The 14,189-nt window shown below is 43.7% G+C and overlaps 1 protein-coding gene across 1 annotated transcript in view; it reads left to right on the top strand.

Annotated features, from left to right (window-relative positions):
• The window catches only part of LOC136877737 (clavesin-2-like), a 51,995-nt gene that overhangs the window by 19,991 nt on the left and 17,815 nt on the right, over positions 1–14,189 (top strand). Inside the window, exon 3 of the mRNA XM_068228729.1 lies at positions 10,937–11,028. Coding sequence (XP_068084830.1) covers positions 10,937–11,028 — 92 coding nt within the window. The remainder of the gene's footprint in view (positions 1–10,936; positions 11,029–14,189) is intronic.

Below are 14,189 nucleotides of genomic sequence, written 5' to 3' on the forward strand. Positions count from 1 at the left end.
TCTGTCACTTTCCTACGAGAATCTCATGAAGTCAGAATTTGTCTTCAGGCACGATGCATAAGTACATGCCTTATATTTCCAAATGCATATCTTAGATTTGTTGTGTTGTCTCCTGTTTGCGAGAAAAAAAAAGTTGCCATGACTTACGAATCAACCCTCGTATCTTCACTAAAATATTTCGCCACGTATAAGACTGTAACCGTACTAGTGCCATTTTTTGTCAGCGACAGAATTAATTTCCGTAATGCCATCTGATATCAGTTATTGGAACTGATTGGTGTGTCTTGAAACTGCTTTGTGAAGCCCACAGAAAGCTTCGTCCGAATACTGAAAACTCTTTAATCGAAAAACGCAGTGATTCGGAATGTAGAAGTATTTATCTTTAATTTACATTAAAGTAAACAAAAGTGAAAAGAGGCCAAGTAGAAGTCTCTTACGGATTTTAGATTAGAAACCATACTTGTAGTATGTGGGCGAATAACATAATACACATATTAATTTCGTAAAATACCAATTATGGTTACTAGCTAAGGAGCCAGAAATCAATTAAGTTTACAAAATATAGCACAAAAAATAGGACTCCTGATATCACTTGAAAAGACTTGCGATAATAGTAACAGATCCACTAGTAATAAACCACATAACAGTAAATAAGAGGAAAGTAAAAATATAGAAACAATGTAAATGCATAGGAGAAATTATAACATACAACTTGGACGAGAAACCTGCATGGCAAGAAAAAACTAATACAATGATAAAAGCTCAAAAATTAACATGGTCTACATAAAATAAAAAATGTCTATCGATCGAAACAAAATTAAAACATTACAAGACAGTGGTTCAACTAGAGCTGACATACACGGAAGCGAAACTCTTTTCAAAGTCACTCAGAGAAACATAATGGACAAAGTCCTAAAAGTAGAGAGAAGATTAGCTAGAAGATGCATAAATTAAAAATATGAAAAAGATGGACAGTTTGTTGTACAGAGAACTGTAGTTTATCGCAGATAATATACACTGACTGACAGAGCAAATGCAACACCAAGAAGGAGTGGTTAGAAAGGGATCAAAGTTGGGGAAAAAAACAGAGACGGCACGGACGAATAATTGATGTTTATTTCAAACCGATATGCAGGTTACACAATGCGCACGGCATCGACTCAGTAGGATGTAGGACCACCGCGAGCGGCGATGCACGCAGAAGCACGTCGAGGTACAGAGTCAATAAGAGTGCAGATGGTGTCCTGAGGGATGGTTCTCCATTCTCTGTCAACCATTTGCCACAGTTGGTCGTCCGTACGAGGCTGGGACAGAGTTTGCAAACGGCGTCCAATGAGATCCCACACGTGTTCGATTGGTGAGAGATCCGGAGAGTACGCTGGCCACGGAAGCATCTGTACACCTCGTAGAGCCTGTTGGGAGATTCGAGCAGTGTGTGGGCGGGCATTATCCTGCTGAAACAGAGCATTGGGCAGCCCCTGAAGGCACGGGAGTGCCACCGGCCGCAGCACATGCTGTACGTAGCGGTGGGCATTTAACGTGCCTTGAATACGCACTAGAGGTGACGTGGAATCATACGCAATAGCGCCCCAAACCATGATGCCGCGTTGTCTAGCGGTAGGGCGCTCCACAGTTACTGCCGGATTTGACCTTTCTCCACGCCGACGCCACACTCGTCTGCGGTGACTATCACTGACAGAACAGAAGCGTGACTCATCGGAGAACACGACGTTCCGCCATTCCCTCATCCAAGTCGCTCTAGCCCGGCACCATGCCAGGCGTGCACGTCTATGCTGTGGAGTCAATGGTAGTCTTCTGAGCGGACGCCGGGAGTGCAGGCCTCCTTCAACCAATCGACGGGAAATTGTTCTGGTCGATATTGGAACAGCCAGGGTGTCTTGCACATGCTGAAGAATGGCGGTTGACGTGGCGTGCGGGGCTGCCACCGCTTGGCGGCGGATGCGCCGATCCTCGCGTGCTGACGTCACTCGGGCTGCGCCTGGACCCCTCGCACGTGCCACATGTCCCTGCGCCAACCATCTTCGCCACAGGCGCTGCACCGTGGACACATCCCTATGGGTATCGGCTGCGATTTGACGAAGCGACCAACCTGCCCTTCTCAGCCCGATCACCATACCCCTCGTAAAGTCGTCTGTCTGCTGGAAATGCCTCCGTTGACGACGGCCTGGCATTCTTAGCTATACACGTGTCCTGTGGCACACGACAACACGTTCTACAATGACTGTCGGCTGAGAAATCACGGTACGAAGTGGGCCATTCGCCAACGCCGTGTCCCATTTATCGTTCGCTACGTGCGCAGCACAGCGGCGCATTTCACATCATGAGCATACCTCAGTGACGTCAGTCTAGCCTGCAATTGGCATAAAGTTCTGACCACTCCTTCTTGGTGTTGCATTTGCTCTGTCAGTCAGTGTACGTAAGAAAAGGATCTTTTTTTTTTTTGGTCACACTATTACGGCACCAGAAACCAGATTACCAAGAAAAATTATAGAGAAACTCTGGAATCTGAAGCAACAAGTGGGGTGTATTAAGGAAATTAGAGGGGATATGGAAGAACTAGAAATAACTCTGCACGATTTGCAAAACAAAATTTAAAGAAAGTGAAAAACATAAAAATTAGATTAAACCAAAAATAGACAAACGACATACGATGAAAAAGGACATTTACAGATGAAGAACAACAGAAAATATCAGAACGAATGAAAAGCTACTGGGCAATTCGGAAAGAAAACCTGTTGAAGAATATGACCAGAAAATGATTGACGGAAGTGGTCCAATGAGGCCGTAAATAATAATAATAATAATAATAATAATAATAATAATAATAATAATAATAATAAGTTTTGGCACATATACATGTAAATGAGTTTCATCGAAATCATATTTCACAAAAATCGATCCAGTGGGAGGTTGCTGGCGGATTGCAGACAAAACGCCTTGCTTTTTCAATATTTAGAAGAAGATGGATAGTCATATCACTGTAGTCTGTGTCAGTATGAGGGTGCTGTTTGCCGGTACAGTATTCAGTGCCGCTCCAAAAAAGATCTGGCGGGTTGCCTACCTAGTCCCTTACCGACTGAAAGTAACATGTCTCTCGTTCCAACAGCATAGAATGTTCACACTCTAAATAAATAGATTACGGTTTAGTACAATTACATAAACAATTTTAGGTTAATTCACTTAAGTAGACATGTACATATGTACATAAATCCCTACATAGAGTGGAATAACACTGCGAACACAGCTTTATTAATTGTTTCCTTTTAACACATTCCTGGGCACCGGGACTGTAAGATATCCACATTTATAATTAGAAATACCAAATTAAACCAAACTAACCAAACGTTGCATAATCTAAGAGGCTCAGATCAATATGGAACGTAAAACTAAATCATTGGGTTTTCAAACGCTCTTCAAGTGACATCAGTTGTAAAGCGAGATTTTGGTTCCGGCCCAGCCAGAGGTCTAGTGGTGCGTATTCTAAACGCACGATTATTTTCGGACATCACAAGCTTCTTAGATCATTTACTGGCAGAGTGACATTGCACATATGTAAGCTTGAATACACAATCATACAAAATATCGGGCAGTTATACTTTCATGAAGCACTGACGAAAGAAAGGAAAACATAAAAAACATTAGAAACACCAGTTAATTTTTTACAAGTTGCTTTACGTCGCACTGGCACAGATAGGTTTTATGGCAGCGATGGGATATGAAAGGCCTAGGAGTGGGAAGGAAGCGGCCGTGGCTTTAATTAAGGTACAGCCCCAACATTTGCCTGGTATGAAAGAGGGAAACCAAGGAAAATCTTCAGGGCTGCCGACAATGGGCTTCCAAGCTCACAGCTGAGCGCTCCTAATCGCAAGGCCAACTCGCTCGGTCAATGTACTTTTGATTGTTCAGTCCAGAATAATTATTCCTCTTTTTCTCCTGTCCCGGTCTAGAAAGCCAAGAATAATGGCCGAGAGGATCCGTCGTGCTGACTACACTACACCTCGTAATCTGCAGACCTTCGGGCTGAGGAGCGGTCGCTGGGTAGGCCATAGTCCTTCTGGGCTGTTCCGCAATGGGATTTGGTTTGGGCTTTTCCCCTCTGCCGTCTCCTCACAGAAGGTCGCGGAGATTTTCCTATTTCGTGTTTCCCGTATCAGAGTTGCCTTCTATGATCCTATCAGGCTGCATTTATCATTTCTGAAAATGTGACCAAAATATGCCGCTTTTATGCGTTTTGCGAGGGGTGAGTCTCATTTCAGAAGGCCTACAGTCGGTTCATTGACGAAGCTTTCATTACCCATCTTTCGACACTGGAAAGAAGCACCGATAATACACAACACTTCAGGACTCGCCGACGAGTTTCAAATCGGACGTCATGGTTGCACATAAGATGTTTCAATTTCAGAAACACATTTGCAGTGCCGATTTTTGGATTTTTTATTTCTACAGGGTGTACCACGTCTATACCGGCAAAGAATTAGGTATGCTCTTCGTGCTATGTTAAGAAAGATTGTGCAATCGCATTGGTGGAGAAATGTTTTTCTTTTCTAGAAAATGAGGTTACCTTGTTACTTCCGGGCGCACGATTCAAATTGAGAAAACTCGCCGTATTTGCTTTTTCAGAGCAAAAGCCCCTGCCGTGCTTCAGGTAAGAGAAGGGGAGGGGGTAAGTGGAGTGTATGATGGAGACAGAGATAATGCTCCGCGCGTATGCACAGGTTTCCTCGTTTGACTCGCACAGGATTGTCCTTGTCTCTTACAGGCAATATCCACAGTTCGTTTATTAAACAGCTGTAACTGTACACACAGCACAAGAACACACTGTAATTAAGACACACTTGTCAGTCAAGGAATGTACCAGATCGTTTCTCCTCTCGTCTATTGATCGCATTAACGTTGCCATTGATGCTTTCACGGCCCGTGAACGAACGCTAGCGTTGTGCAACGTCCTGGGAGCCATCTGGTGGCGAATGAACGTTCCATTTCCACTTCTATTATAAATCTAAATTTTAAAGAATCATTGTTTAGGAAGCCTTTCTCGTAGACAGTAGAGATTTCTTCTGAGGACGCAGGGCACAGTTCCCTGCGAAACGTAAAGAATTTCACCTTATTTTCTTGACACGGCATAAGCCCAAAAGCCTATACATCACGCATTAACGTGCTTTATTACTTAACATATTTGAAGATGCAACGTTACCGCCCCTATGATTGTGTATTATTTCACTCACAACATTGTAAATTGAATGAAATACTGAACGAAAAAAAGAATACGCTCGATTGTTTGATTACAGTAGATGTTCAATATGCCCCCCTCCTACTTCGATGCACAGTTTACAATGGTGTAGTAGCGACCTTTGGACTCTGTTCAGGATACATGGTGTGTCGCGAACGATCTGGAAAGCTGCCTGTATTCTTAGTACAATGTCATATTCTCTTTCCATGGGATTCGCATAGTAGTAAATTTGTGCAGAACAAACTTTACACTGCCTGCTAGGGCTGGGAAGCGACTATGTGAAACAAACGAGAAACTTGTGCACTCGCACGCAGCATTACCTCGTCTCCCACTTCACCTCCCTTTCCTTCCCTTCCCTGACATACAGCAACAGGCAGTGGCTGGCTCTCTGGCATAGCAAATACGACAAGTTTGTCGATTTGAATCCCGCGCCCGGAAGTAACAGAGTAACTACATTTTCTCCAAAAGAAGAACTTTTTCCACCAATCCGATTACACTATCGTCCTTAACATAACACGAAGGGCATCCCTGATTCTTTTTTCAGTATATTTCGATCATATGCTTCCTGTGAACTTGATAGTGACACCCTTTCAATGGAGTTTCCGTCCAGGGTGATAACAGATTTGATGAGTTTCTGCTTGCTAATCTACCATGAAAGTTGTTTTCTGAATGTTGAGCTTAAGGCTATACTACTTGCTTACCTTGTTGATGTCCGGCTTCATGGCTAAATGGTTAGTGTGCTGGCGTTTGGGCACAGGGGTCCCGGGTTCGATTCCCGGCAGGGTCTGGAATTTTAACCTTAATTGGTTAATTTCGCTGGCATGAGGGCTGGGTGTATGTGTTGTCTTCAACATCATTTAATTCTCATCGTGACGCGCAGGTCGCCTACGGGTGTCAATTCAAAAGACCTGCACCTGGCGAGCCGAACTTGTCCTCGGACACTCCCGGCAATAAAAGCCATACGCCATTTCATTTTTTCACCGTGCTGATATTGTTCTTTTGGGTTTATGCCATGTTAATTTGTACATCTGTAGGAAAACTTGACGTGTCCTCAAAAATCTTGCTCTGCCCCCTCAGGAATAAACGACGACAGTTATAATAATACCAAAGGATATTTTTTATTTGCTTTACGTCGCACCGGCACAGATGGGTCTTATGGCGACGATGGGATAGGAAAGGGCTGGGAGTGGGAAGTTTTGAGACTACCTTAATTAAGATTCAGCACCAGCATTTACCTGGTAAACCACGCAAAACCATATTCAGGGCTGCCGACAGTGGGGTTCGAACCCACTATCTCCAGAATACAACATCACTGAAGTATTTGAATTGATTCGTACATTTGATGTATTGATTGTTCACGTCTTACGAAGCGACACGTAAAGTATTTCCTGAAATTGGTCTAATTTCGCACTGCAGAAACTCAAGAGAGTATCACGTCTATGGATCAATATAATTGGATACTGTACTGTTTATGGTCATAAAAAATACAGTAATAAAGGAAAATTAGTAATTTTTCAAAATTAACATAACATAACATATTTATTGATGAACAACACAGGCGTTTAGCCCCAATACATGTTCACAATAGAGTCTTACCTAAGCCACCCTACAACTAAATAAATAGCTGAATAAATAAACAAATAATATAATAATAATAATAATAATAATAATAATAATAATAATAATATAATAAAACAATAATAATAAAGGAATAATAATATTAATAATCAACTGGCCAACGGTAGATTCCCTCGAACCGTTTGCCTTACTTGCAATATATCTCATATGTGATCCCGGGGCAAGACTACACCTTCCACCAACTGTCCTTTCTTACTCAGCACATTCCCACACCGCCATTGTTTTTCTGTTTGACCTACTCTGCTTTGTGCTCAGGCCAACCATGCCTATGTTTACCTTCAGCATTTTCATCAGCTTTATTGTTCCTTGACCTACTCCAAAATAAACTACCACAGCAACGTTACACAAATACATACCAAACCAGCCAAAATAACAACAATATTCCGTCATTACATTCCAATCCACCATACCACAACTTTCACAAAACCTCGGTAATATTGCTTCATTTCATTTCATTCCTTCATAACACTCCATAATAACATTGAAATTTCGGCAATCATATACCAACACCTCTCCAACAACATATTTCTTCGTCCCTTCTGCACAAACAAACCAAAATTTACAAAATGATAATAAATCATCTCTCTCCAACTCTAAAAATTCAATACTCATACCAGACACAATACCACCTCCCAACTCCTACGAATTCAGCCGTAAATAAACCATCTCAATACCAAACCATACATCACCTCATAACCACATTTCCTACACCTCATTTCTATATATACCACTTCTACTTCTCCGACAATTACACTCACACAATCTATTTAACAGACATATCACATATCATAACTTATTCAATTTACCATACACTCATACTCCTCCTATTACCCATCATAATTACCTACCGAAAACTCCATCTTCCACCAAACCAAAATTTACAAATAGCCAAATTACATTACTACAACTTCATACTTTTCCAACACCACCTTTCAACATCTACAAATACCACCCACTCGTATACCATCATCACATTCAATACAACTTACTCATGAGTACTCCACCACTTCTCCATACCTTTCCAACACCACATTTCAACATTTACCACCTCTACTTCCAACACCACATTTCAGCCCTAGCACACACTCGTCCTCACAACATTTAATAACTTACTTACTCGCTATATTACAAACAAACCTAAATTTACAAAATGATAATAAACTCACCTCTCTCCAGCTCCAAAAATTAAATAGTCATGCCAAACACCAATACAATAAAACCACCTCCCAACTCCCACGCAATCATCCGTAAATAAACCATCTCAATACACATAATAGCAAACCATACATCACCTAATCATAAATACTAAGCTTCCAGCCCTAACACACACTCGTCTGCCATCACTCCGCATTTATACCAGTCACCAATACAATACAAAATGATAATCAATTACAACTTCAACTCCACCTAATAAAACACCTCAAGACAATTATTCAAACAAAAACACCACTTCTCCAGTCTTATCCCTTTCCACACTTAAAATCTATTCTTACTTCTAGTAGTTATCGACCTCTCATCCCTTATCTCCATATACCGTTCCATGTCCTCTGTATCTTCCATCCCTTTACGTACTTTTCCCCATATGTCTTTTAAGCTCCTACTTCTGACTTTACTCATAATTTTTTTACCTTCCTGTCGATCTGTCTCCTCGTGCCCTTTCTTGTCCACCTTCCTCTGTCCTTTCTTGCTCACTGCAACACTACACTCTACTCTCCCAGTTTCTTGCTGCTCACTCTCACCGTCCACTTCACTACCCCTTTGTTCTTCAGCCTCTCTCCTGCCTTGTCCGTCCACTGCTCTTTCCTTACCTTTGTTCATACTTCCACTTAGCACCTCGCTCTGTCTCTCTTGACACTTTCCCGTACTACTTCCTATAATTACACTTACACTGTTACTTCTTGTATTTTGTCTATCCTCTCCACTGCTCACTGCACTGCTCCCTTCTTCTTCAGCCCGCTTTGACTTCATCTCTAAGTCCATACTAATACTGATATCACTCCTCACTTCCCTACCTTTCGTTGCACTACTCACTTTTTCTTCGTCTTCTTTTATCCTCCTGTCCAAGTCAATCAGTCCATTTACAGTCCAGATTTTCTTCCAATTTCTGCCTGCTACCACTAGCTCTTGCCCTTTAATAGTCGCTCTCAAACCTTGATTAATTGCACGCATCTTGTGTTTTCTAAGTATTTTCTCGTTCCTAATCGTCTCCCATCCAACGTCTCTCTTGATCCATATTTTCTCTCTCTGCATATTACTCGCACTTCTTACCACAGCATCAGCCATCAACGTAGAAAACAGTTCCAGTTTGATAGGCCTTTTGCCCCTAATTTTTCCCACCCTCTGCACATCATCTATATCTACTTCACTAAAATTATGTTTCAACTTCCCCTGTATTAAGTCCACAACTTTGTAAGTTGTCAGTACTTTGTCTTCTCTCAACTCTTCCGGCACACCATAGATAAATAAGCACTTCTTTCTTCGATATAAAGTATTGGCTTCCACTTCTATTTTCAGCTTCAAGTTCTCCTTTTCTATTCGTCCTATTTTTTCCCTTAATGCTGCCACTTCTCCGGTGTTATGTCTCACTTGTGCTGTTATGTCTTCCGTTTTTTCTCTTAACCATACCTCCATTTTTTCAAATTTCCTGGTTTGTTCCTTAATCATATTTTTAATTTGCTCAAAAGGGCCAACTTCTTCCACCACCTCTTTTACGGCTCTTTTGAATGCGTCCATATTCTCCCCTTCTTCATTCCTACTAGGGGTCGGGCCTGGGTTCAACTCGACCCCCCCAATACATAGCAAAATTATAATCACCGCCGCTGATAGCAGTAATTCACCTTTTCTCTCCAAATCCATATAACACCTTCCTAATTTCATTTCTTCTTTCTTCATTCTTCCCTGCCATCTTCCTACCGTCGCCCTGTACTGCTCTATACTAATCATTGTACTTCTCCACAGCCTTCCAGCTCTCGGCACTTTCACCCACACCTCCCACTCCCGGGACCCTCCGCTCAACGCGACCTCACTCGTCCGTGGCTTAGGCAAGACTGTTTCAAAATTAACAGGTAAACTCTTCTCCGTACAGGCAATAAAAAATTAAAATGTCGTATGGCTTTTAGTGCCGGGAGATCCCAGGATGGGTTCGGCTCGCCAATTGCAGGTCTTTTGATTTGACTCCCGTAGGCGACCAGCGCGTCGTGATGAGGATGAAATGATGATGAAGACAACACATACATCCAGCCCTCGTGCCAGGGTAATTAACCAATGATGGTTAAAATTCCCGACCCTGCCGCAAATCGAACCCGGGACCCCTGTGACCAAAGGCCAGCACGCTAACGCCAGCATGTAGCCGAACACAAGCAATGAAAGCCATTGAGGAAGTGGCTCTTTCCCTAACCTCTATGGCCGACTGCCTTTGTCCCTAGGTACTAATCAGTATTTTTTTAATTACATTACACCGACACAGATAGATCTTATCGCGACGATGGGATAGGAAAGGTCTAGGAGTGGGCAGGGAGCGGCCGTGGCCATAATTAAGGTACAGCCCAGCATTTGCCTGGTGTGAAAATGGGAAACCACGGAAAAACATCTTCAAGGCTACCGACAGTGAGGTTCGAACCCATTACCTCCCGGATGTAAGCTCACAGCTGCGCGCCCCTAACCGCACGGCCAACTCGCCCGGTAGGTATTAATCAGGTACTCGTTTCTTTGGTAAGCTGAGTGAACCTCAGAGACATACGCCCCTCCAGAATTGGAAATGTCGCTTCAATTTTTCTACTTTCTGCCTGGAATCGAACCGATGCCCTTCTGGATGAACCGAATACTCCTTCACTGGCTCCGATAGACAGTCCTCTTTTCAAAACTGTAGTAGGTAGGCCAACTTTAAATTCCTAATTGTTAGAATAGTAATTTTAGCAGATAAGTTTTGCAATGGCTTACAGACCTTGTTATTTATATGTGATGACTTCACGAAGCCCTAAATTACGTGATTTCTATAAAATTGTTTTTTCCCCATGTATAGTAAAGGAATTCCAATTCCTTTTTCAGCCGAAGCTAACCTCCATGTAAGGACTGACGATGCCTTTCTCCTGAGGTTCCTGCGGGCCAGGAAGTTCAACTGTACAAAGGCATTCCATATGGTGAGTTAACATGGTGCATTTGAAAACCAACTAATAAGAGTGCGTTGCTATTCGAGTTACTTCCAGTAAACTGTTAATTACCGAATTAAAAGCATTCATTCATTCATTCTTTCTTTCTTTCTTTCTTTCTTTCTTTCTTTCTTTCTTTTATAATCCATTTACCCTCCAGGGTTGTTTTTTCCTCAGACTCAGCGAGGGATCTCACCTCAACCGCCTCAAGGGCAGTGTCCTGGAGCGTGAGACTTTGGATCGAGAGATACAACTGGGAAGGAAGACCAGTACCTCGCCCAGGCGGCCTCACCTGCTATACTGAACAGGGGCCTTGTGGTGGTGCGGGGGGGGGGGCAGATCGGAACGGATAGACAAGGAAGATGGAAGGAAGCGGCCGTGGCCTAAAGTTAGGTACCATCCCGGCATTTGACTAGAGGGGAAGTGCGAAACCACGGAAAACTACTTCGAGGATGGCTGAGATGGGAATCGACCCCCCCCCCCCTTCTACTCATTTGACCTCCCGAGGCTGAGCGGACCCCGTTCCAGCCCTCGTACCATTTTTCAAATTTCTTGTCAGAGCCGGGAATCGAACGCGGGCCTCCGGGGGTGGTAGCTAATCGCACTAACCACTATACCACAGAGGCGGACATTAAAAGCATTTTGGAAAATTTTATTTCGTAGTCTGTATGTTTACAAAAATATTAATGTAATAAAAATTCTGGGAGTGACCGTAAGATGTTTATATCAGCCGGGCTAAGTGGCTCAGATGGTTGAGGCGCTGGCCTTCTGATCCCAACTTGGCAGGTTCGATCCTGTCTCAGTCCGGTGGTATTTGAAGGCGCTCAAATACGTCAGCCTCGTGTCGGAAGATTTACTGGCAAGTAAAAGAACTCCTGAGGGACTAAATTCTGGCACCTCGGCGTCTCCAAAAACCGTAAAAGTAGTTAGTGGGACTTAAAAGCAATTGTATCCGCGATACGACTGGTTTGATGCGTCATGCTGGGTTGCAGCTCGTGGCAGCTGGCAGGGGACTGCGCTGGTGGGAAAGGAGGGAGGTCGAACCGGCTGCTACTCATGGCGTTCTGGCTAGTGCTAGGCAGACGATAGTATGTATTGAGCAGCCTCAGCGGACTGGACCAGGACACCTGTCGCATAGGGTAACATCGTATCGCTTGAGAATTGGGAGCTGTATCATGTATTTTCATTCGCTTCTACCCCAGGTTAGCATAGAATTGATCTGATCCAGAATTGTGAGCCCAGTGCAGTCTCTGCATCGCTGATGAAGATACGCTTCGCATTATTCTCGACTGCCTCATTGTACTGTTTATGTTATCCCATGGTATGGTACCCACCTGTTCCCACAGCGTTGTTCTCGAATGCAGGCGCAGCTGTACCACAGGATCAAGACTATTAAATTATTGAATAAACCCTCTTTGGCGTAGTGGTTAGTGTGATTAGCTGCCACCCCCGGAGGCCCGCGTCCGATTCCCGGCTCTGGCACGAAAATTAAAAAGTGGTATGAAGGCAGAAACGGTGTCAACTCAGCTTCGGGAGGTCAACTGAGTAGAGGTGGGTTCGATTCCCACCTCAGCCATCCTGGAAGTGGTTTTCCGTGGTTTCCCACTCCTCCTCCAGGCAAATGCCGGGATGGTACCTAACTGAAGGCCACGGCCGCCTCCTTCCCTCTTCCTTGTCTATCCTTTCCAATCTTCCCATCCCGCACCAAGGCCCCTGTTCAGCATAGCAGGTGAGGCCGCCTGGGCGAGGCACAGGTCATTCTTCCCAGTTGCATCCCCCGACCCAATGTCTCACGCTACAGGACACTGCCCTTGAGGCGGTATAGGTGGGATCCCTCGTTGGGTCCGAGGGAAAAACCAACCCTGGAGGGTAAGCGGATTAAGAAAGAGAAGAAGAAGAAGAAGAAGAAACACTAATATTCACTAATACGATGATCATTGTACTGTAATGGCGTAACCCAAGCACCCTGCATCTCGTCAAACCAGATGTAATCGTTCCTATCAGGCTGAGTAGCTCGGGCATTAGAGCACTGTCCTTCTGAGCCCAACCTGGCAGCTTCATTCCTGGCCCAGTCCCGTGGTATTTGAAGGTGCTCAAATACGTCGGCCTCGTGCCGGTAGATTTACTGAAATTTTAAAGACAAAATTCCGGCACCTCAGCGCTTCCAAAAACCGTAAAAGTAGTTAGTGGGACGTACAAAGTAAAAGTAAACTCGTGTCCTCATCCTGAGGTGGTGCAGCTCTTTTCAGGCACACCCCCATTGGAGGTGAGCTGCATGTACCACTTCAACCACATACCAGCCCTCCCGCCAGTTTTAAATTCCTGGCAGTACCGGGAATCGAACCCGGGCCCCCGGGACGGCAGCTAATAACACTAACCGTTACGCTACGGAGGCGGACAGTGGGACGTAAAATGAATAACATTATTGTTAGTAATTGCTCCTTCACCCAGTAGATTGGAGGATTTAAATACTTGATTTGAAGTTGTATACACGCAGCAGAGGAAACCATGCGTTTCTGGGCACGGGTTCCTGTTCGAAATGTTATGTACACAGTCTCTATTATAAGCTCTAGAAGTTTCTGGTAGGAGATTTTTAACATCCTGTATATGATATACTGTATAAGTGTGGTATAAATCAGTGTTGTGTATGAATAGAGGCATGACTTTTTCGCATTAACGATGAGCGCGACAAGAAATATTTTGAAGCGATTTTGAGATATCTTAACGAATCATATGAATCTGGTTAAGAAATTCGTTATTTCGATTTCGCGAATTACAGCGAATTTAAGCGACAAGCCTACTTTAAAGCGAAGTTTACTTATTTTGGGATAAGTGGAAAATGTAGCGAAATTCATGGAAAATAAAGATCTTGAAATTGTATTCCAATATTATGTGTGTGAAGAGAAATAGAAGACAGAATGAGAATTTCTCATTTCGACAGAAGTATCTCTTCGTATTAATCATCATCATCATCATCTGTTTACCCTCCAGGGTCGGCTTTTCCCTCGGACACAGCGAGGGATCCCACCTCTACCGCCTCAAGGGCAGTGTCCTGGAGCTTCAGACTCTTGGTCGGGGATACAACCGGGGAGAATGACCAGTACCTCGCCCAGGCGGCCTCACCTGCTATGCTCAACAGGGGCCTGGTGGAG

The sequence above is a fragment of the Anabrus simplex genome, chromosome 7 (assembly GCF_040414725.1).
Source record: "Anabrus simplex isolate iqAnaSimp1 chromosome 7, ASM4041472v1, whole genome shotgun sequence".
Taxonomy (NCBI): Eukaryota; Metazoa; Arthropoda; class Insecta; order Orthoptera; family Tettigoniidae; genus Anabrus; species Anabrus simplex.